General features: G+C 41.1%; 1 protein-coding gene across 2 annotated transcripts in view; it reads left to right on the top strand.

The window, feature by feature from the left end:
* The window catches only part of B4GALT2 (beta-1,4-galactosyltransferase 2), a 125,203-nt gene that overhangs the window by 78,108 nt on the left and 23,436 nt on the right, over positions 1 to 23,659 (top strand). For both annotated transcript variants that reach the window (XM_063427729.1, XM_063427728.1), the window contains exon 3: positions 3,890 to 4,125. In XM_063427729.1, coding sequence (XP_063283799.1) covers positions 3,890 to 4,125 — 236 coding nt within the window. The remainder of the gene's footprint in view (positions 1 to 3,889; positions 4,126 to 23,659) is intronic.

The following is a 23,659-nucleotide window of genomic DNA, read 5'->3' as shown; positions in this document are numbered from 1 at the left end:
TTCTGTGATACGCTGCACATTGCTCTGTGTTTTATTGCTGTGGAGTTCTGTGATACGCTGCACATTGCTCTGTGTTTTATTACTGTGGAGTTCTGTGATACGCTGCACATTTCTCTGTGTTGTATTACTGTGGAGTTCTGTGATACACTGCACATTGCGAGTTCTGTGATACGCTGCACATTGCACAGTGTTTTATTGCTGTAAAGTTCTGTGATACACTGCACATTACATAGTTACCGTACATAGTTACATAGTTACATAGCTGAAAAGAGACTTGCGTCCATCAAGTTCAGCCTTCCTCACATATGCTTTTGCTGTTGATCCAAAAGAAGGCAAAAAACCCAGTCTGAAGCGCCTCCAATTTTGCAACAAACTAGGAAAAAATTCCTTCTTGACCCCAAAATAGCAGTCAGATGTCTCCTTGGATCAAGCAGCTATTACCCCACTAATTAGAAATTATATCCCTGTATGTTATGTTTTTGCAAGTATTTATCCAATTGCAGTTTAAACATCTGTATAGACTCTGACACAACCACCTCTTCAGGCAAAGAATTCCATATCCTTATTGCTCTAACTGTAAAAAAAAACCTTTTCTTTGCCTTAGATGAAATCTCCTTTCTTCAAGCCTAAATGTGTGACCTCGTGTCCTATGTATAGCCCTGTTTATGAATAGATTTCCAGATAATGGTTTGTACTGGCCCCGAATATATTTGTATAATGTTATCATATCCCCTCTCAGGCGCCGTTTTTCCAAACTGAAGAGATTTACATTTTTTAACCTTTCTTCATAACTAAAATGCTTTATTATTATTATTATTATTATTCTGTGTTTTATTGCTGTGGAGTTCTGTGATACGCTGCACATTGCTCTGTGTTTTATTACTGTGGAGTTCTGTGATACGCTGCACATTGCTCTGTGTTTTATTACTGTGGAGTTCTGTGATACGCTGCACATTACTCTGTGTTTTATTGCTGTGGAGTTCTGTGATGCACTCATACACTATAGATCACTGTAAGTCTTATTGCTATGGAGCTCTGTGATGCACACTATAGATCACTGTAAGTCTTGCTGTGGAGCTCTGTGATATATTCATACACACTATAGGTCACTGTAAGTCTTATTGCTGTGGAGCTCCTAGAAAATGGGACACTAGGGTAGTGAGAAGGGCACAGTTGGTGTGATACCCGACTTTTCTTTAGTAACCTGTGTGTGTTTGGTAGGACGTGCGTATAATTTTCGTTCTATCTGTGTGATTATTTTCCCTACGCTCCCAGTTGCACAATATTTTGGCAAATAAATGATAAGAATAATTAGCTCGACGTCGGTGCCTATTCTTCCATGGAACGACCATTATTATTCTTTTTAGGATTTTTACTATTAAGTCTGTGGGACAGGCTGTCAGCAGCTCAGAAACAGATATAGGGCAGATCTATTTTTTCTTGTTGTCTTGTTTGCCGAGTAGGAGGTGGGGGGGCCCCGGGGAATAATTAAAGTCTGAGCAGATTAGTTTCGTTCCCCTGTACATTTTAATTAGCTGCTCTGAGATTGGAATGATGCTATATAATTTGGGTATTTATAACCGACATATGTCCCAGGCTGCACAAATCTTTGGAAATTCTTGTATTTAATACATTACTAAAAGTCGCAGGCTTGGCTGAGTGGGTATATTTCCAATACATCTCAAAACCCACCTACTCAATAAGTGATGTGATCCCCGAGAGGTACAAGGGTCTCATCACTTGTTCTATTAATAATATGTCTCTTGACTCTTTCAATTTCTTGTCAAACCTTTTCTTTCTCTCGTTCAACATTTTCTTTCTCTGTTCATCTCTCAACATCTTATTTTTCTCTTCCCCTCTTAACCTTTTCTTTTCCCTCTCTATTGTCTTTCTCCCTCTCTCTCGCCCTCTTCTTTCTCCCTCTATCTCGCCCTCTTATTTCTCCCTCTCTCTCGCCCTCTTCTTTCTCCCTCACTCTCGCCCTCTTCTTTCTCCCTCTCTCTCGCCCTCTTCTTTCTCCCTCTCTCTTGCCCTCTTCTTTCTCCCTCTCTCTCGCCCTCTTCTTTCTCCCTCTATCTCGCCCTCTTCTTTCTCCCTCTCTCTCGCCCTCTTCTTTCTCCCTCACTCTCGCCCTCTTCTTTCTCCCTCTCTCTCGCCCTCTTCTTTCTCCCTCTCTCTTGCCCTCTTCTTTCTCCCTCTCTCTCGCCCTCTTCTTTCTCCCTCTCTCTCGCCCTCTTCTTTCTCCCTCTCTCTCGCCCTCTTCTTTCTCCCTCTCTCTCGCCCTCTTCTTTCTCCCTCTCTCTCGCCCTCTTCTTTCTCCCTCTCTCTCACCCTCTTCTTTCTCTGCTGATCTCTACCTTCTCCCTCTGTTCTTTATCTCTCTACCACTTCTTTCTTCTTCCCTTCTTTATCCCTTCTCTTTTTTTCCCCTCTCATCTTTCTCTCAACCCCTTTTTTTCTTTATTCCAACGTCTTCTTTCTCAAACTCTTTTTCTCTTGCCCACTACTTTCTCTGTCATCTGTCAACCACTTCTTTATTCCTCTCTTCTTTCTTCTTATTTTCCTTTTCCCTTCTCTTGTCTCCCTTCTCATCTCTCTATCTTCTCTTACCTCTTCATTTTTATTATCTTTTTCCCTCCTTTTTTATTCTGTCTGTACCTATTTTGACATTATAATGAGCAGTATAGGAGTGTGTCCACTCCCAATCATGGCAGAGTTCTAGTCAATGATATAAATTGTATGTCATATTATACAAGTTATATGATATTACACGTTTTCCCATGTAAGCAGCTGTATTTGTGCTTTAACAAACAAGGCACAGGACTCTGCAACCCCACTTGGCACTACTAAAATTTGCAACAGTGTTGATGTTCCAGGAGGGATAAGCCAAATGGCAAATGAATTAGGTAAACTAGAAAAATGGTCAGAGTTGTGGCAAGTGACATTTAATGTGGATAAGTGCAAGATAATGCATCTTGGACGTAAAAACCCAAGGGCAGAGTACAGAATATTTGATAGAGTCCTAACCTCAACATCTGAGGAAAGGGATTTAGGGGTGATTATTTCTCATGACTTAAAGGTACGCAGACAGTGTAATAGAGCAGCAGGAAATGCTAGCAGAATGCTTGGTTGTATAGGGAGAGGTATTAGCAGTAGAAAGAGGGAAGTGCTCATGCCATTGTACAGAACACTGGTGAGACCTCACTTGGAGTATTGTACGCAGTACTGGAGACCCTATCTTCAGAAGGATATTGATACCTTAGAGAGAGTTCAAAGAAGGGCTACTAAACTGGTTCATGGATTGCAGGATAAAACTTACCAGGAAAGGTTAAAGGATCTTAACATGTATAGCTTGGAGGAAAGACGAGACAGGGGGGATATGATAGAAACATTTAAATACATAAAGGGAATCAACACAGTAAAGGAGGAGACTATATTTAAAAGAAGAAAGTTTTCTGTGCCAGTCAAGCTGCTTACATTAATGTAATAGACCCATGCGTCCGCACATGTTCTATGCGGAACATGTTTTCAAAACAGGCAGCAGGGGCAGGGTCCTCCTAACCATCTCTTTACTTTATAGCAGAATTTATATGGCATGGGAAGATATTCTGTACCATAATTCCTCCAAATATAGAATCAGTCTGTCCGGAGGAGTGATTTATGGAGCTGTCACTTGTAGAAAGTGGGTCAAAATTCTAAAAATGATCCATCGCCATGGAAATCAATGTAACCAGCAGGAAGCTTACATTGATCTCCACAGTGATTGCCCCATTTTATAACTCTCACTTTTCCATTAGTGATATGTTTTTAAAGTGATTTGTGTACTTTTCCCTGAAGACTGAAGTCCTCTGCACACAAATAGTTAATCAGTCTGTCCTTTCTCTTCCAGTTGGGCGTCTCCTTATCGAATTTAGCTCGCCTATGAGCATGGAGAGAGTTCAGAGGGAAAATCCAGATGTGACTGAAGGGGGCAAATATACTCCCCCAGACTGCCAGCCCAAAGAGAGAGTGGCTATAATCATTCCATTTCGACACCGAGACCACCATCTGAAATACTGGCTGCATTATCTCCACCCTATACTGCGGCGTCAGAAGGTGGGATATGGGATTTATATCATTAATCAGGTAAGTCCCGTAAGTCGTCTGTTACAGTACAACTTGAATTCTCACATTAGTGACCAATTATTTCAGGCTTTTCTTATACTTTTGATGGTAAAACAAACAAACAAAAACATTTTTGGTTAATATTTCTTTAGAGCATTTCTAGTGATTTTTTTTTTTTCTTCATCCGTCATTTTAAAACATCTTCCGAGTACATTAGTCCTTTTTGAATGTTTGTTACTTTTTTGTTAATTGCTTGTTTAGCTAGTGTTACTTCTTTCACTGATAGTCTTGTAAATGTATGTTCACTGTTTGACTTTCACCTATCTGATCCTTCATATCTTTTTATCCCAAGTGTTATCTCTTCTGGTTTTTCATCTCTAATTACCTCTATATCTCCATGTCTCCCCACCCATAATGGTGCTTTTTTTTCTAACCCCAGACCTTATATTTCAGACTGGGCCCCAAATAACATCATTGATTAGCAACAACCAGTACTCACAAGCAACCAAGCAGAAAAGCCTAAGCAGAGGTATCATCTCTGGAAGGCTACCCACCCTCTCCTCCCCGCACAACCCTCCCCCCCTCCCCCCCCACACAACCCCCACCTCAAGGTGATTACCATACTTATAGATAGTGCAGATCAGCTGGTTTTCAAACTACACCAATCAAGTCACTAAACCTCTCCTCACCATGAAATCCCTCTGTTAATAAACTGCATTCCTTAACCATAGTTTAATCATTCTTAGGTATATGTGTGTATATATCTATATAACAAAACACATTTTCTCTAAATAATGTTCTCCCTTCTATTTTTTACTTTCACACTAACTTCTCTTATTACTAAAATATCTATATCCTTCTGCTCACCTGTCCCTGGCATTCATATCCTACTCCCACCTTTACTTAATTTCTATCATTCTGCTTCTAGCAGCTGGTGATGTCTCTCCAAACCCCAGTCCCATCTCAGCAAACCCACCACGTACTAACTCAAGGAACCACACCAATCTCATACCCATCTCATGCTACTCTTCCTCTAAATCCTCCTTCAATACTGCCCTATGGAATGCATGCTCTGTTTGCAATATTACAAAATCCCCTGCTGTCCACGACCTCTTCATCTCTCATTCCCTAGACTTACTAGCCTTAACAGAAACATGGCTCTCCCCATCTGACACTGCTACCCCTGCATCTTGATCCTTTGGTGGTCTTCAACTTACCCACAACCCAAGACACTCTGAATGTAAAGGTGGTGATGTAGGGTTTCTCCTCTCACCTCATTGCTCCTTCAAACCTGCCATTATTTATCGCGTCCCTGGTTTCCCTCTTCCACTTTTTGGACCACTTGCTGCCTGGCTACCCTACTTCCTCTCTTCTAATATTCCATCCCTAATTCTCGGGGACTTCAATATGCCCATTAACTCACCTTTGACCTCAGCAGCCTCTAAACTACTTTCTAATTCTCCCACCCATGTAGCTGGCAATACCCTTGACCTAATTTTCTCTTGTACAGTATCTAATATCTGCAACACTCCATTTCCTCTCTCTGATCACCACCTCTTATAATTTGCTCTCGATTACCCTATCACCCAACAACCTCAGCTTATCTACCTCAACTCAGGAGGAACCAATTCTATTGACATCCAGCAGCTGTCAGTTGAAATTGATTCACAACTGCTGTCCATCCCTTCCCTCTCCTGCCCTTCACTGGCCATCTCCACATATAACACTACCCTCACCTCGGCCCTGAACGCTGCAGCCCCACTTCAAACATGCACCTCAAGGAGGACACACCCCCAACTTTGGCATACTAAATCAACACGCTATCTGCAGAGTTGCTTCCGTTGTGCTGAACGCTCCTGGAGGAAGTCTCGCACCCAGTCAGACTTTCTCCATTATATATTCATATTGTGTTCATACCGCGCAGCCCTTGCCAAACAGTCCTACTTTTCCTCTCTCATTAGTTCATGCTCCCTCAATCCCAGGCGTTTCTTTGACACCTTTAACTCTCTTCTTCGTCCTGCTGTGGCCACCCCCCAAACTAACCTTACACCCGATAGCTTTGCATGCTACTTTACCGACAACCTTGCCATTCTCTTTCTCAACCACAGGGTAGATCAAGCCTTTCCTATCCTTTAGACTTTCTCCCCTGCTACTGAACAAGAGGTGACTGCGCTTCTCCTTTCCTCTCGCCCCACCACTTGCCCGCTCGATCCAGTCCCATCTCACCTTACCAGATCTCTCTCTCCTTGTCTTGTGCCTTACTTAAGATACATCTTCAACTGCTCTCTCTCTTCTGGCGTTGTCCCTGCTGACCTTAAACATGCCACTGTAGTACCTATCCTGAAAAAACTATCTCTTGACCCATCCTCCCCCTCTAACTACTGTCCTATATCCCTGCTCCCTTTTTCCTCAAAACTTCTGAAAAGACTTGTCTTTACCCGTATGTCTCATTTCCCTAATTCCAACTCTCTCCTTGACTCTCTTCAATCTGGCTTCCGCCCCCTCCACTCTACTGAGACTGCTCTTATCAAAGTTACTAACGACCTAATTGCAGCTAAATCCAAAGGACACTACTCCATACTAATTGTTCTTGACCTCTCTACTGCCTTTGACACTGTTGATCATGTTCTCCTTCTTCAAACTCTTCAATCATTCAGTCTCTGTGAGTTTGTCCTCTCTTGGTTTTCCTTCTATCTCTCCCAATGCTCATTCAGTGTCTCTTTTCCTAATGATACCTCCTCCCCTCATCCTGTCTCAGTTGGAGTACCCCAAGGCTCTGTCCTTGGTCCCCTTCTATTTTCTCTTTATACTGCTCTTGGCAAACTTATTACCTCATTTGGATTCCACTACCACCTGTACGCTGATGACACCCAGTTATATTTCTTCTCCCCGGACCTCTACCCTGCCGTCCTGCAACTTGTCAGTGCTTGCCTTTCTTCCATATCTGACTGGATGTCCTCCCGCTTTCTGAAACTCAATCTCTCTAAAATTGAGCTCCTTGTCTTTCCTCCTCCTAATACTGATCCTCCTCTTTTGCTCTCCCTTAAAGTTAGTGGTATCCACATAAGTCCATCCTTGCAAGCGCGCTGTCTTGGTGTCATACTTGATTCTGGCCTCACCTTTAAACCTCACATCCAATATGTTGCCAAATCCTGTAGATTCCATCTTAAAAACATATCAACCTATCGTTCCTGTACGTTTTATTGTAATTGTCCTATTTATAGTTAAATCCCCCCTCTCATAATATTGTGAAGCGCTACAGTATTAACAATTTTCTATATTTATATTTTTGTGGTGCAAACTAATTACTATCCGTTTGTACACGTCATAGTGTCTACTGGAGTCAATAGCAAAGAAACTGTCACAACCAAAAACACAACACAAGGATTTTTTATTTGTTGATATTCTATTGATTTTTACGTATTTTCTGTTAAATTTCTCTTGTTGGAAGAATGTGCTGAAGAGAAAAAGTGCTTTCAATAAATGAAATATATATGGATTTATTCTGTAGGGAGGCAATTCTCGCAATGTGAGTTGCATTTAAGTTGTTGAAACGTGTAATATGCTTTGTTAAATTATCTTAAAGCAACACTTAAATCACCACTGTGCTGTTGTGGTTATGGTGCCATGGGTGCAGCTCCCAGGTTACGTGATCAAACCATTTGTAAACAGTTTGACAAATAAGCTCACTTGAGCAGGGCCTTCTGCACTAAATCTCCCGTTTCTATAATTGTAAAGCACTTTGGAATATGTTGAAACTTTATATACATTCTAAAGGTAATAACTTAGAATCTCCCAGATACAGGTCACAGCCTCTTGTATAGCCAGAAGCTCCTGCTAAGAGCTTTAATTACTTCCACTGTGCAAGCCTGGCAGTGTTGACCGGGAGTATTGGCTGAGAGTGTCAGCTGAGGGATCTCAGTTAATGAGCTAAGTTCTACGCCATGGGCTAACTTAGCACAAGAAAACCACTCTAGTGGTTATGGTGCTTTCTTTAATATTGGAGTGTTTCTTTAATATTTGCTCCTTGTTTTGTAGTGAAATGTGCCCAAAGTAAGGCAAGCTGGAATTGATTGAGAGTTTTTGCTTGTTTGAGTAGCATTGGTAGGAATACATAGTTATTGGCAGATCATTTCATCTAATTGAAGTGCTCTGGGGGCAGTGTCCCTGTCCCATAATTCGCTGTGGGGGGTTAAGGTAAGGGGCCCTTGAGGTAAAAGAGACACTATAGCGTTTTGTAATACTGTGGGCACCATAACAAACTTTTTCACTCAATTTTGTGAATGGGAATCTATTGATCATCTGATGCTCTCTGCCTATAAGCGGCGCCCCGGGTCCAAGACTTCATGATTTAAGCCTCCGAATAAAACAGACATTCATGGGCAGAATTGATGGGCACCTGGGATGTCATTGCACCATGAAAACCTCATTCCGATTAAGTTGTTATGAAGCCCAGAGTATTCCGATTGTTATGGAGCCCAGATTGTCCCTGTAGGGTTACAAACTGTTTGGTGTTCTCAGCATATAAACCAGTAACAAAGCCACAGCCTTATGAAGATGTATATGTTGAATAATACTTCTTACTTTTTTGTTCCTTTGAGACTCCAAAAAAGAAAAGAGCTTATGTTATTGATTAATACCTTCTGTTCCTGTCACTCAACATCAATCATACTTAGAAACTTGACAATTTATACAGAGAAAAGAAAAAATATAGAACATTCTAGAGCTATGAAATGCCAAACGAAGAAATTTATCTTGTCACTTTTCTTTATCCTTCTACAATTTAATATTTCACATTGAGTTGTGCTGTAGGTCATTCTCACAATGGTGGAAACCTTACCTTAAAACCATAGACAAACTCAATATGTACTCAACAAGACGTGACTTCTAAAACCCAATGTTTCAACGTTTTACCAGTGTCAGTAGAAAATATAGGCAATGTCCATTTGTTTTTGGTCCTGACAACTTATCTCGTAACAGATGGTACACTTACATTTTTAATTTTATGGTGATCATTTTTCACGCACACAAACTCCAAAATCAACCATTTGGACATTTACTTGTGGACATGTTTTCAAACACTTGCTACATGCTCTTAACTGGATCAAGACCTTTGACTTTTACACAGACATTTTTAGTCTTTGTTCCTGTCCACTCCAGTGTGGTTGGATTGTTCATCCAGCTGAAAGGTGACTTTTCTCCAGAGCGTCCATTTATTTGTCATCTGCCGGGGGTTGTATTGCAGGATTTCCCAGTGCTTTACCCATCCTTCCAAAAATATTAACTAAATGCCCAGTCAAACTGTTTCTAAGTGGTTTGACAAAAATGATGTCTTTCTCCCAAAGCCTGCTCTCTGCTTCAGCATTACAAAGCCATACAACCTTGGGCATCAGAAAAGTCTGAAATTGCTAAATTGAGCTTGATAAAGTTTTCCAAGCTAGATTACTGTGTAACCCAACTCCAGTAGTGCTCACAGTTTTTTTTCCAAAAACGGCAGTCATTTTACGTCTCATTGGCCAAAATCGTCTGTTATATTACAAGACTTTAATTTTTTTTATATTAAATATATGTTTAACCCCTTAAGGACCTAACTTCTGGAATAAAAGGCAATCATGACATGTCGCACAATATTAATATTATACTTTTTCTTTTTGCCGTCAACTTATTTATGCCGCACTATTAGTATTAAAGTAATAGAGGTCCAGGCACTCCTTGGTTCAAGACAGGTACTTTATTAGGAACCACAACAGCAAAGTTTCGACCCCAAAAAGTATTTGTCAAGTATTTGGGGTCGAAACGTTGCTGTTGTGGTTCTTAATAAAGTACCTGTCTTGAACCAAGGAGTGCCTGGACCTCTTACTATAATTACTTTATACATTTTTGGAAATCTGGTATTTGATTCCAGTTCAGCAAGCACCCTGGCTCAGAGAATTGAAGAAATAGAGTACCGAGAATATATATATTGAGAAAAGGCGATAGGTGCCTGTGCTACATAATAATCATATATATATATATATATATATATATATATATATATATATATATATATATATATATATATAAAAGCTGGAGCACGAGTTAAAAAGACAGAAGGTCAGAAAACAAAAAATAAATGTATTGAATACTGAATAATATAACAGAATTCGAAAAAAGTCTAGAAGTACTAAACAAAGAACAGGTAGTAATGAATATATTCAAAATATTCGCATGATACTTATGTCAATAAGACACAAACCTGACACACTAATAAATATCTGTCAATGAAACACAGATCTGGATATACGGGACAAAATGTGTCATGGTACTATAAGTGTATCAAGTAGATAAATGATACATCTGTCAATAGAACGCAGACCTGGTATAAATGACAGAGTGTATCAGGGTAATATGGTAAGTGTGTCAAGTACATAAATATATTATAACAATGAAATACAAAATTGTCCTGCGGTGTATCTATGTGTATATCAGCACACGTCTGTGCTGATGGGAAGACATAGGCTAAAAATGTTAATGGAGAAAAGCAGAAAGCATGTCTGGGTGACAGATAATGCAAGCATATGATTGCTAGATATTAGTAAAGATCGCAAAGAATTCCACTATGCAGCTAAAAGTAGTGGTATAAAAGCAATAATTTGAGCAATTGATAATAGTGCACTAACAGGAGTGAGCACTGTATAGTGTAAGTTCTAAATATCACGGTCTGTAAAGCCGACAGACTTAGAAGTGGATGAATGTTATGCACTATTGAAAACAAACGGAATGGTACCGGCATCTGGTAATTGATGCCGTAATCGATGGTGGCATACAAAGGTTCTCATAGAATAACCTGGGTTATAAGATAACGCAAAACACAAGCTAATAGGACCTGAAAACAGAATGGTAGCGGCGTCTGATAGTGAGTGCAGAAATGTTGGTAATACTGGTAGATAGTAATTAGGTAACATACATTGGTCAAACGATAGTCGTGCACTTATATACGTGATAAATACGCGCTATCAAGCGTTAGATACTAAGTATCGCTGCCTATTAAAGCCCCCAGAACTAAAAGCGTGTGGGTGCTATACACTGTTGAAAACAGGCCAAAATAATGATAACGGCGTTTAAAAATTGGTGCCGTGAATGGTAATGATGCCAGTAGTGAGTAATAGCATAAAAAGGTTATAGGAATGAGTGCAGTTCCACACACACTATAAAAATGACTATTGGTATTGGCATGTTATTCCACTTTCAGTAGGTTATTATCCTGTATATTATGTCGATATAGGGGCCACCAGCCACAACTGAAAAATGTATCTACAGAATTGAATATAACAAATATAATTGTACTACTGTGATAAAAACGTTAATAAACATGCATACAGTAAATATCACTTTCTTCAAATGTGTTAAAAGAACACATTACCATGTTTTGTTCTTCAGATGAAATCAGCCAAAATGTGTTAAAATAGATTTCATTTGTGAATATATTGTGCAGACATAACATTTACCGACAACTCACTGTTTGATTATTTAATTAGCAATTGTGTGGAATGTAAAAGTTGCTTTATTTACCTGCTAGTGTTTCGATTTTGTTTGTAAATTAAGATGGCTGCCATCACACGGATACATGGGATTCCTGATACATATGTTGATATTTTTTAACACTGCAGATTATTTTGTAGTAGAGGAACTAGTCCGTTTTAAAGCAGAAGTATTAAACAAATTGTCATTCTTTGTCAAGACATTACACATTAATTTAGCACAAAATGTGACCGTGTTTGAAAAGAAGCTAAAAAAATGTCTCAGACTTTATTGCTTCTGTGACAGAATCAAATTACACAGCATGACTGCAGACTGAGCGAATTTACTCTCTTACACACCAATAAAAGCAAAAAAACAGTGCTTTACTAGATTGAGAAAATCCATGGAGGGAATACAGGTAGTGAATTATCAATATTGGCAGTTAGAGAGCAAGGGATACTTAGCAAGGCCCCCTCCCCATTGTGTCAAACGGACAACTGCCTTATCTCTGAATCCAAATCGAATCATTGCACCTCACCTCGAATTGCAACAAATCATAACGAACAAGCACTGCGGACATTGCGGACCCACATTCAGATTGATTCTCTTAAGCCTTGTAAACAGAATCTAAGCAAGCATTAGATGAGGATAGTCAGTCGGTTTATTATAGTATTTGACTAAAAGATAAGGGACTAAGAGATAAGATCTCCCCCCATTGCTCTTCCACTAGATCAGGGATTTAAAATATAGGAATTCAATGACATCCATGTTAATACTTCAGTCCTTAACCTAGGGAAATAGGTGGGTAGTATGAGGGTCTACTCAAGTGAATGTGATGTTTTTTTGTTTATGATTTTGCTTGTTTTTATTTTTCTGCCCTATATGAAAAGAATTTTTTAAATAATAGTAATTTTTTCTACATCTCTGGCTTTACAGAAAGGCTGGTGGAAGTCAGCACTTAATATAAGATTTAATACTTTTTTTGAACATGATTATTACATGACATGTCTGGCTGTCTCCTGAACGACTTACCGGGCTAACACTAAAACCTGGGCCAGGTTGCCTGGTGTCTAACAAGTATGGAGTTACTATGTTGGGCCATGCCTCACAGCATGTGTCTTATACAAGGGGGTGCACAAGACTACTTTCATGGCTAATACAAAAGGCAAGCCTGACTATATGTTTAATGCTTAATATATCAGGCAGGCCTTGCTAGGGGGATAGAGCCAGAGTTAGACTCCGCTGCAGGGGTAGAACCATAGGTAGGCCTCGCTAGGAGGATAGAGCCAGAGTTAGACTCAGCTGCAGGGATAGAACCATAGGCAGGCCTCGCTAGGAGGATAGAGCCAGAGTTAGACTCAGCTGCAGGGGTAGAACCATATTCAGGCCTCGCTAGGAGGATAGAGCCAGAGTTAGACTCCGCTGCAGGGGTAGAACCATAGGCAGGCCTCGCTAGGAGGATAGAGCCAGAGTTAGACTCCGCTGCAGGGGTAGAACCATAGGTAGGCCTCGCTAGGAGGATAGAGCCAGAGTTAGACTCAGCTGCAGGGATTGAGCCATAGGCAGGCCTCGCTAGGAGGATAGAGCCAGAGTTAGACTCAGTTGCAGGGATAGAACCATAGGCAGGCCTCGCTAGGAGGATAGAGCCAGAGTTAGACTCAGCTGCAGGGGTAGAACCATAGGCAGGCCTCGCTAATAGGATAGAGCCAGAGTTAGACTCAGCTGCAGGGATAGAACCATAGGCAGGCCTCGCTAGGAGGATAGAGCTAGAGTTAGACTCCGCTGCAGGGATAGAACCATAGGTAAGCCTCGCTAGGAGGATAGAGCCAGAGTTAGACTCAGCTGCAGGGATAGAACCATAGGCAGGCCTCGCTAGGAGGATAGAGCCAGAGTTAGACTCAGCTGCAGGGATAGAACCATAGGCAGGCCTCGCTAGGAGGATAGAGCCAGAATTAGACTCAGCTGCAGGGATAGAACCATAGGCAGACCTAGCTAGAGGGATAGAGTCATAGGAAGGACCAGATAGATGGAAGGAGCCATAGGCAGGCCCTGCTTGAGGGATAGAGCCATAGGCAGACCCGGCAAGAAGGATTAAGCTGTAGGAAAGCCCAGATAGACAGATAAAGCAGTTGGAAAGCCAGCTAGAGGGATAAAGACATAGGAAGGCCTTGCTGCAGGGATAGAGCCATAGGCAGACCCGACTAGAGGGATAGAGCCATAGGAAGGACTAGATAGATGGAAAGAGCCATAGGCAGATCCGTATAGAAGGATTGAGCCATGGGAAGGCCCTGCTTGAGGGATAGAGCCATAGGCAGACCCGGCTAGTAGGATTGAGCTGTAGGAAAGCCCAGATAGACAGATGAAAGCCAGCTAGAGGGATAGAGACATAGGAAGGCCTTGCTGCAGGGATAGAGCCATAGGCAGACCCGACTAGAGGGATTGAGCCATGGGAAGGACCAGATAGACAGAGCCATCGGCAGGCCGAGATAAAAGGAAATAGCCATAGGCAGACCTAGATAAAAGGAAATAGCCATAGGCAGACCTAACTAAAGAGAGAGTTCTAGGAAAGCCCAGCTAGAGGAATAGAGCCATTGGTAAAAATGAATAGAGGCAAAGGCAGTCTCTGGTTAGAAAGAGCCACAGGAAAGCCTAGATAGAGGGAAAGAGCTTTAATCGGACCTAGCAAGAAGGAAAGACTCTAAAGGGGTCCTGGTTATGGACAGATTTAGTCCTTTTCATGTTTCATGACAATAACACTTGTTTGGTATGTTGCTTACAATGTACATTAGATTGAAGGGCAGGCAGCTGCATGTATATTGCAGTGAAATTTGGAAAAATGTTTCTCCATAAACAAAAGCTGAGCTTTATCGCAGCAGATTGTTGTTTTAATATGTAAACTCTAAACCAATTACCAAAGCTCGAACGTCGATTATGCTGAGATTCTTAATGGCGTATTGTGTTTTCAGTAATTGTTTTAAAGCTTTAAATCAAACGCTGAATAGCAGAGATTGAGAAATCTGTTGTAGATGTTTATGATGCCGGTGTTGGCTGTTATAGGATTTTGATACTAAAACATAGGAGGTGCACGTACAAAGCCCAAGTGTGTTCCAGCCCTCTAGAACTGGCTCCAGAAAATATTGTCAGAACTGAGAAGTAGTTTTAGGCCAAAAAGGCTAAGCTACAAAAATAGTTGTATTGGCGACTTTTTTCCCCCCATTTTAGGACCAGAAGTGTTGAAAAGCTGTACTACAATTTAAAAAAAATATATATTTTCTAAACACAGTTTGTAGAATCTTTCCTCATGTTCTCCGTACCTTGGAACCCGCATGCATCAGCATGTTACCACTGCGTTTGTTTTAAAAAAAAAATACCTATAAAAAGCCAAGAGTTTAACCCCTTAAGGACCAAACTTCTGGAATAAAAGGGAATCATGACATGTCACACATGTCATGTGTCCTTAAGGGGTTAAACAAAAATTCTTTAAATCTGGCGTGTTGGAGACCTATGGTGCGCCAGGTGTGCAAATCGCTATGTGCAGTTATTCCATGACTTCGATATAGATTATATATTATATAGATTTATCACCTTATTCTGCAGCCATGTTGTCTTGTGTAAAATTCTTCTCTGAAACCATTTGTCAGAACAATGTGAAATTTGGAACACGTGTCCACGGCTGTGTTCACTTGAAACTCTTTGCTAGAAGAAGGGAAATTTGAGAAAGCATGTCCATGGCTTGATCCTCTACTATGGTTGTTCAAAGCCATTCGTCCTTACAAATCAAGATGGCTGCCAGGAGTTAATTACATTTAAGTGTACATTTGCATTTTTTTCACCGTTAAACAGGGGTCAAGTCCTGGGGAAAGGAGTGTGGAATCTCACCCAAGATCCACCTTCCACCCCTCCCCATCCCCCCAAAACAAATTATACCCTTGTATGCATATTTATAGCTGGGTGAAGGGGTGACGGTGTGTGGGGGCTGAAGGTGATTGTGGAAGGTGATATTGTATGGAGGGGGTGTCCGTGTGTGTATGGGGATTCTGACTCTCTGACAGACAGACACACTTACAGACACACACACACTCATTCACTCACACGTTCACTGACAGACACACAAACTGACACACACAGATTATTTTTTTTTATTTTAATTTAAATCCACCCAGCCTCCCTACCATTGGGAGAACTGGGTTGATTTTTTTTTTTTTTTACCTGGGGTCCAGTGGGGCTGCTGGCCGGGCTGTTTGGACAGGAAAGAAGGCAGGCGGGTGGTCAACTGAGTTCCAGGTGGGCGGTGAGGGACATATAACGCCATATTCCGGCTCCCGGCATCACTCAGCGACACAGGAAGATCTCCGAAATCAGCGCTCCCTCGTCGCCTGCCTGGAGTTCAACCAGCCGCCTACCCCGAGGCTAACAAGGCAAATTACTAACGGAAACGGCGTTCTTGCTGTGCAAAAAGTGCAGAAACGCCGTTCCCACACGTTCCTGCAGGACTCGAGCCCTGCCGTTGAACAATATTACAGCTTGTATTTCACTACTGAGCAATATTGCAACTTGTTAAACATATTATGACATCTGCAATGTCTGTGCTGTGTCCATTTTATTTGCTTGGTCATGTAGGTCCCATGGTGTGGCAGCCATTTTATTTTTGTGATCAATTCCTGGAATTGTATATATCTGTATATTCCCATATCTTTTTAAAGTTTATTTTACTTGTTTTTTACATTTAGATTTTTATTGCCTGAATCACTTGTGTTTCCCAACATATTGATCATTAACAGTGCTTTATTTTTCTATACACACATACATAATTCTTCCTCCTTTTATAATGTTACCATAAATTACTACCATACCTCACACTTCCTATACAAGTACCCCAAACTGATTACACCCTCCACCTTCACTCCATATCCCCTCATTTCTCCCAGTCCAAGTCCTCTTCATCTCACTCATGCCTCTCCATTCCCATTGCATTTCCCTTTCTTGTCTCATCTCCTTTAATTCCAATGAGTCGTTTTGCCCCTCTTTGCTCTCCTTCTCTTCCTTTAACTATCTACCTCATAGAATCGTCCTAATCCTTTAGAATTGGGCTCCATCTTGATATCTTCTAAAATGGCTTCCATTTGAACACTTTCCATAGTTCAGTTTCCTTTCATCTCTCCCTCTTCCCTTGCTTTTCACCACCTCCCCATCTCCTGTTAATTATTTTGTCCTTCTCCTTCCTGTCCATTCCAAGAACACTTGAAAGCTCTTTTAATGATTAACTCCAGCTGCACAGGAACCCAGTCTACCCGCACGGCTGCACGGTACCTGCCCAGCATACTGAGGCCTTGCAGCAGTTGTTGGATAGGCCCCCTGTGTACTCCAACCCTTGGTTTTATCGATTCTCTGTTTTACTTTGTGACATTGAATTACAAAGTCCAAGGCACGCAACAAAAAATGGTTAATGTGGCCAAGTAAAAAACCTAAACTAAGAATGTTATAAATGACAAAATTGCTTCTAACAGCAATGCTGTATTGGATCAATAAATCTGCATTCTGTTAGCTGAGGTGTTAACAGAAAATGATCACAATGTATTATTAAAAATCAGGAAGAAAAGTAATAATATATTAATATATACCTCAGATCTGTCAGAAACCGACCATGCTCCAGGAAGGAAGAATGCTTGACAGGCTTTTCAAACAGTGTATACATTGATCAACCACAATATTAAAACCACCTGCCTAATATCGCATAAGTTCCCCTCGTGCTGCCAAAACAGATCTGATGCGTCGAGGCATGGACACCACAAAACTCAAGGGATAAAGAATCCACCATCTGTTGGACTACAATTCCCATAATTCCCTACTAGACTGGCAGAGACTCAGGAAGCCAAATTCAAACAGCTGGGATGCAACAATTATCTGCCCAGCATCTAAGGAAACATCAAATCTTAATGTTGGCACCGTGACTGTTGACATTGAGTTAGGATCAGAATTGGCGCCAGCGCTGTTTGAAATGGACCTTCTATTCAGTCCTAAAGCACTTAGCGGCTTATAATGAGAAAGGTTAAAATTAAAAATTGAGTCTACCCCTCCCAAGGGTTTGTGGCATGGCAGGCACCAGCTATAACCATTTTAATGGGATTCTGAGTGAGTCACAGATACACAGCTATCCATGTCTTGCCAAGTGTTCTATTATGACAGACAGCAAGACTCCAACGGCATAGAGCGACCTGAAAGAACTCCTGCAAGAACCGTTAAACATCGATTACAATATCACGATTGATAAAAGGAATCCCATATTCTACGCTAATGTTTTTGAACAAGGTATTAAATTCCCACGTGACAAGCAAAATATGACCTGCTTTTTCTCTGAGGTTTGGCAGCTGTGGTGCCGCATACCCCCAGGCTAATCTGTAATGAAAAATCCCCCAAAATATTACGCTTATTGCTTGGCTACAGGATAAGCAAGACTTACCAATTCATCCAACTTGCTCCTGTCTCGTTGCAGCCGGCCTCATCTGATCCCACCTCCACGACTGAGATCATCATCAATAGGAAAGCATTTGGAGGCCATTGCGCATGCGTGACAAAACATTTAAAGGACCACTATAGGCACCCAGACCACTTCAGCTCAATGAAGTGGTCTGGGTGCCAGGTCCATCTAGGATTAACCCTTTCTGCTGTAAACATAAACTGCTATGTTTACCTATGGGTTAATCCAGCCTCTAGTGGCGGTCTCATTGACAGGCGCTTCCGTGCTTCTCACTGTGATTTTCACAGTGAGAAGACGCCAGCATCTATAGGAAAGCATGCGCATTCAGCCGATGACATCAGAAGAGGAAGGAGAGTCCCAGCGCCGAGGGAGCCCGGCGCTGGAAAAAAGGTAAGGGGTTAACCCCTTCCTCCCCCTTCAGCGCCACGGGAGTGGGACCCGGAGGGTGGGGGCACCCTCAGGGCACTATAGTGCCAGGAAAATAAGTGCTAATATGCATCTCCTCCTAGACATGCATTGAATCACTGTGGAGAACATTCAGTGCCTCCATGCAGAGCGTGGAGACACTGAACGCCAGTGCTGCCTACTGTGCAGCATTGAAATAGGAAGCACCTCTAGCTGCTGTCTGAGTGACTGCCACTAGAGGTGTTACTAGGCAGCACTGTAAAAGCAGTGTTTATAGTACTAACACTGCAGAGACATGCTATAGACACAAGAACTACTGCACTAAGCTGTAGTGGTTCTGGTGACTATAGCATCCCTGTAATGATTGCTTGTGTATAGTTATGAATATTTTATTATGTACATTTGATAACTGGAAGACACAAGCATGTTATTCAATAAAAAGATGTCTGTGCTGTGTTGGCAGAAGTTGTAAAATGTAGCCTGCCACGTTTATTCACTAAGCACGGCATTTTAGAAATTAAAAATTGAATGGTATAATTGATTCTGAAATAATTGGTTTGGACTAATTTGACCTGAATTTTGCCATTTTCTTCTAAGCTTGCTGAAACATACAGTTTAGTGGATAAGCCCTTAATGACCTCCAGACCAGTGCTTGGACAGTGACTCCTATCACCATTAGGCAGTCTTGAATTAGTGTCACTACAACTCCCAACCCATCCATTTTGTTTATGACTGTTATTGGGGTAAAATTCCCCCCCCCCCCCCAATGCAAAGATGACTTAGAGTAATGGGAATTTCAGGCTTTAGTTGGCTCTCCTCCCGTGTTAGTACAGTCACAGCGTTCAGCGGCCGCAGTCCGCACAGATATAAATCCACCATGTCACAAAGCAGTCTAAACCATTCCCTGGCAGAGGCCCTGGGGGCTCGCTCTTGTTTTACTTCCATTACAGAAGCTCATAAACTGTGTGCGCACATTCATGGAGACCTTGCAAACCTCTGCTGGAAATGTTTACAAACAGAGAACCCACTGTGATTCTGTTTTTGTTTTCAATGACATATTAACAATATAGACAATACACATTGTGTGAATGTATAAAAAGGACTCAGAGTGGATAGTGGTTACAGGGAATGTGCTACATTCTGTGTGCCTGTGTGTTTATATAAAGTATAACATTGAATAATATACTGAATTTTATTCAGTATTTTAGCTCCTCTCTCATTAGAGGAATCTATACCTGGAGGGCGGCTGGGAAGACAGAAACAGCACAATTCTGCGAGGTTATCATTATTCGGAAAGGGCTGAGATGGTGGCAACATCTTCCACCAGCTGTGTAAGTACTGCCCGAATATTCCATGAACCTCACACCCCAAATAATCACATACTATTGAATATACATAATGTGAGAAAATACAATCTCGGAATTCTGGAGACATTTCCAAACGTATCTGTCTTAGCTCCCAATGGTTTATTGTTAAACACCATAACAACTTCATATTACCGAGGAGGGTACAGAAATTCAATTTCGGCAGCTTTTTTTCTTTCTTTCTGGGTGTATGGCAGTATATACTCTCTGACTGGCTGACAATGTCACAAATCCCTAAATCTAAATAAAGCCACCCATCTAACAGGAAGTGCTGGACAAAATGGCGGTGGATCTCCATTAGTGGCGAAGGCCAGTTCTGCAGCTAATAGAAGCTATATTTTTAGGGCTTAGGAAATATTTGTATAATTTGTACTTAACAGAGTTATAATGTATGTACAAAGGCTGTAGGTTGATACATTGTTTAGTGATTTGGCATTGGATTGCTGATGTCTTATGTAATATTTTTGTAGTTACATATCTGGAGCATCTGAATTGTGCACATTTCACTCTTACTGTTAGTTTTTCTTTGTTTATGTTTTTCTGTTTTTTTTGTCATGAGTAAGGTCACTTATACAACCTCTTTCTAGATAATGTTTACCCTCTTTTTGGTTTTGGCAATATATTTTAAATTGTGTTGTTTGAAACAGTATTGGAAAGTATTCAGTTGGGGGCCTAAAACATGAACTGTGACTCTGTTGTCAGTGTCCGCTTCACTAACAGCATCTTGGTAGCATTATGCCGATATCCTAAGTGCAATCTTTTATTTCTTTTGTATATAAAAAAATCATATAATTATTTATTACAATGATTTATAGTAGGAGTTACAAAATATGCATTTTTGAACACAGAGTATCCCTTTAAGCACTGGCATTTAATTAGCATTCTGTCTGTGTTGTATATAGCCTCTAGAAGAAGGACTGTAAGATGTAGTTGTGTAGGAATCTCAGTTTAGCAGTAACTTTTAAACAGAACACGTTACCCTCCCCCCCTCCTTTATTCCCCCCCTTATCCACACACCTTTGAGCCACTTTCTCATATTGAATTTTATTATGGTAAAATATGAAAACTGACGGGTGATTTTACACTTCATCCTCCATATCACGGATCCAGGCGGACTCCTTATTGTGGCTATAAGTCCCCCTCTTAATATATCCAGATCATGGAATCTGACAAAGCATTGCCATTGTCTTCCTGTCATTGTGTGTCCAATGCTTTGAATAATGCAGAAGGCTCTTCCTTACATAATCAGCTCCGCTTTGTTAGACTGTAATTGGCTTCTAATAAGGCAGACCGAGTTCTTATGCCGATCAAAATATATTCAAAGTTTAATTGCTTTCACTATTCTAGCCGTGCTTAGCACCTCTATTAGTTTAAAATGCTTAACACCACGATCTGCAGTGCTCTATACTAGCGTTGTGACACAAGAAATTCTCAAGGTGTTAAAGCCGCAGGCATTTTAAAAGAACAGAAAAGGGGCAGCAACGTTTCGACCTGCCCAGAGGTCTTTGTCAAGTTAAATACAGCTTGACAAAGACCTCTTAGCAGGTCGAAACGTTGCTAACATAGCTTGACAAAGACCTCTTAGCAGGTCGAAACGTTGCTAACATAGCTTGACAAAGACCTCTTAGCAAGTCAAAACGTTGCTAACAGAGCTTGACAAAGACCTCTTAGCAGGTCGAAACGTTGCTAACATAGCTTGACAAAGACCTCTTAGCAGGTCCAAACGTTGCTAACATAGCTTGACAAAGACCTCTTAGCAGGTCGAAACGTTGCTAACATAGCTTGACAAAGACCTCTAAGCAGGTCGAAACATTGCTAACATAGCTTGACAAAGACCTCTAAGCAGGTCGAAACGTTGCTAACATAGCTTGACAAAGACCTCTTAGCAGGTCGAAACGTTGCTAACATAGCTTGACAAAGACCTCATAGCAGGTAGAAACGTTGCTAACATAGCTTGACAAAGACCTCTTAGCAGGTCGAAACGTTGCTAACATAGCTTGACAAAGACCTCTAAGCAGGTCGAAACGTTGCTAACATAGCTTGACAAAGACCTCTTAGCAAGTCAAAACGTTGCTAACATAGCTTGACAAAGACCTCTTAGCAGGTCGAAACGTTGCTAACATAGCTTGACAAAGACCTCTTAGCAGGTCGAAACGTTGGTAACATAGCTTGACAAAGACCTCTTAGCAGGTCGAAACGTTGCTAACATAGCTTGACAAAGACCTCTTAGCAGGTCGAAACGTTGCTAACATAGCTTGACAAAGACCTCTTAGCAGGTCGAAACGTTGCTAACATAGCTTGACAAAGACCTCTTAGCAGGGAGAAACGTTGCTAACATAGCTTGACAAAGACCTCTAAGCAGGTCGGAACGTTGCTAACATAGCTTGACAAAGACCTCTTAGCAAGTCAAAACGTTGCTAACATAGCTTGACAAAGACCTCTTAGCAGGTCGAAACGTTGCTAACATAGCTTGACAAAGACCTCTTAGCAGGTCGAAACGTTGCTAACATAGCTTGACAAAGACCTCTTAGCAGGGAGAAACGTTGCTAACATAGCTTGACAAAGACCTCTAAGCAGGTCGGAACGTTGCTAACATAGCTTGACAAAGACCTCTTAGCAAGTCAAAACGTTGCTAACATAGCTTGACAAAGACCTCTTAGCAGGGAGAAACGTTGCTAACATAGCTTGACAAAGACCTCTTAGCAGGTCGAAACGTTGCTAACATAGCTTGACAAAGACCTCTTAGCAGGTCGAAACGCTGCTGCCCTTTTTTTTTGTTTTGTTCTATTAAAACTTGAACACCTTGAGTGCCTGGAGAATTTCTTGTGTTGCCTTGTCATTGTGGGATTGCTGGTCCTGCTCCGGAGCACCGAGAGCAACAGGGCCATGGTACTCCTACCATCATAACCATAACCGTGACAGTGGCATGACCTAGGTGGATATAATGCTTGGCGTAACCCTTATATTTCAATCTAGTTACAGCAGTAGGAATCCCTCCGTGACCAGGCCTTGCACAGAAATCATTCTTTAATCATGTCACAATTCATCTCGTCATAATTTTTATCAGAATGGGGATATTGCTAGTATATAGTCATGGGACAATGAGATAGCAGTTGATGGTTTGAAAAGGTTTTGTGATCACAGCAGTTGCATTTTTCTTTTTAAAGCGATTTGAGTAAAGAAGTAAATAAAAGCCACAATGTTATAGATCACACGGTTTATGGTGCGTCTGTGTGGAGCAGTACATTTAAAGCAGGTTATCGACGTAGGAAGAAAATCCAGTGGGAATAGGATCTCATAGCAAATGAAATGGCACAGAGGAGCATATATTAAACCGACGCTGCGTTCAACAGACAAAGTGATACAGTATCACTGGGGAGGATATCAGGAGAATGCGATAGAGGCCTATTGGAGCTATCTGGCCTCACCTTTTAAATATAAATATATATATATATGTATGTATGTATGCATGCAATTTCTCAAAATGAATACACGTTGATGTTCTAAGTTTCAGTCTTTTCATATATTTTTTTTTTAAATATTCTTGAAATGTAATTGTTTTATTTGGAGAAAATAAGTAACTCTTAACTAACAAAAATGTGTTTTGTATTTGTCTTGTTTTATCTTTAACAGTAGAACGTATAATTTTAAATATAACACCTTCAAGACTGGGGGGGGGGGGGGTGGATCTTATCCCTCTCGTCACCATCCCCCCACACTAGATTATCCGTCTCCCCGCTTTCTAACTCCATGAAGAAGATCTGTAATATGTTTTGGTTTTTGTCTCTCTTTTTTGGGGGTCATTGTG

This window comes from Pelobates fuscus, chromosome 7 (genome assembly GCF_036172605.1).
Source record: "Pelobates fuscus isolate aPelFus1 chromosome 7, aPelFus1.pri, whole genome shotgun sequence".
Classification (NCBI taxonomy): domain Eukaryota; kingdom Metazoa; phylum Chordata; class Amphibia; order Anura; family Pelobatidae; genus Pelobates; species Pelobates fuscus.
This window is presented reverse-complemented; position numbering and strand designations above follow the sequence as displayed.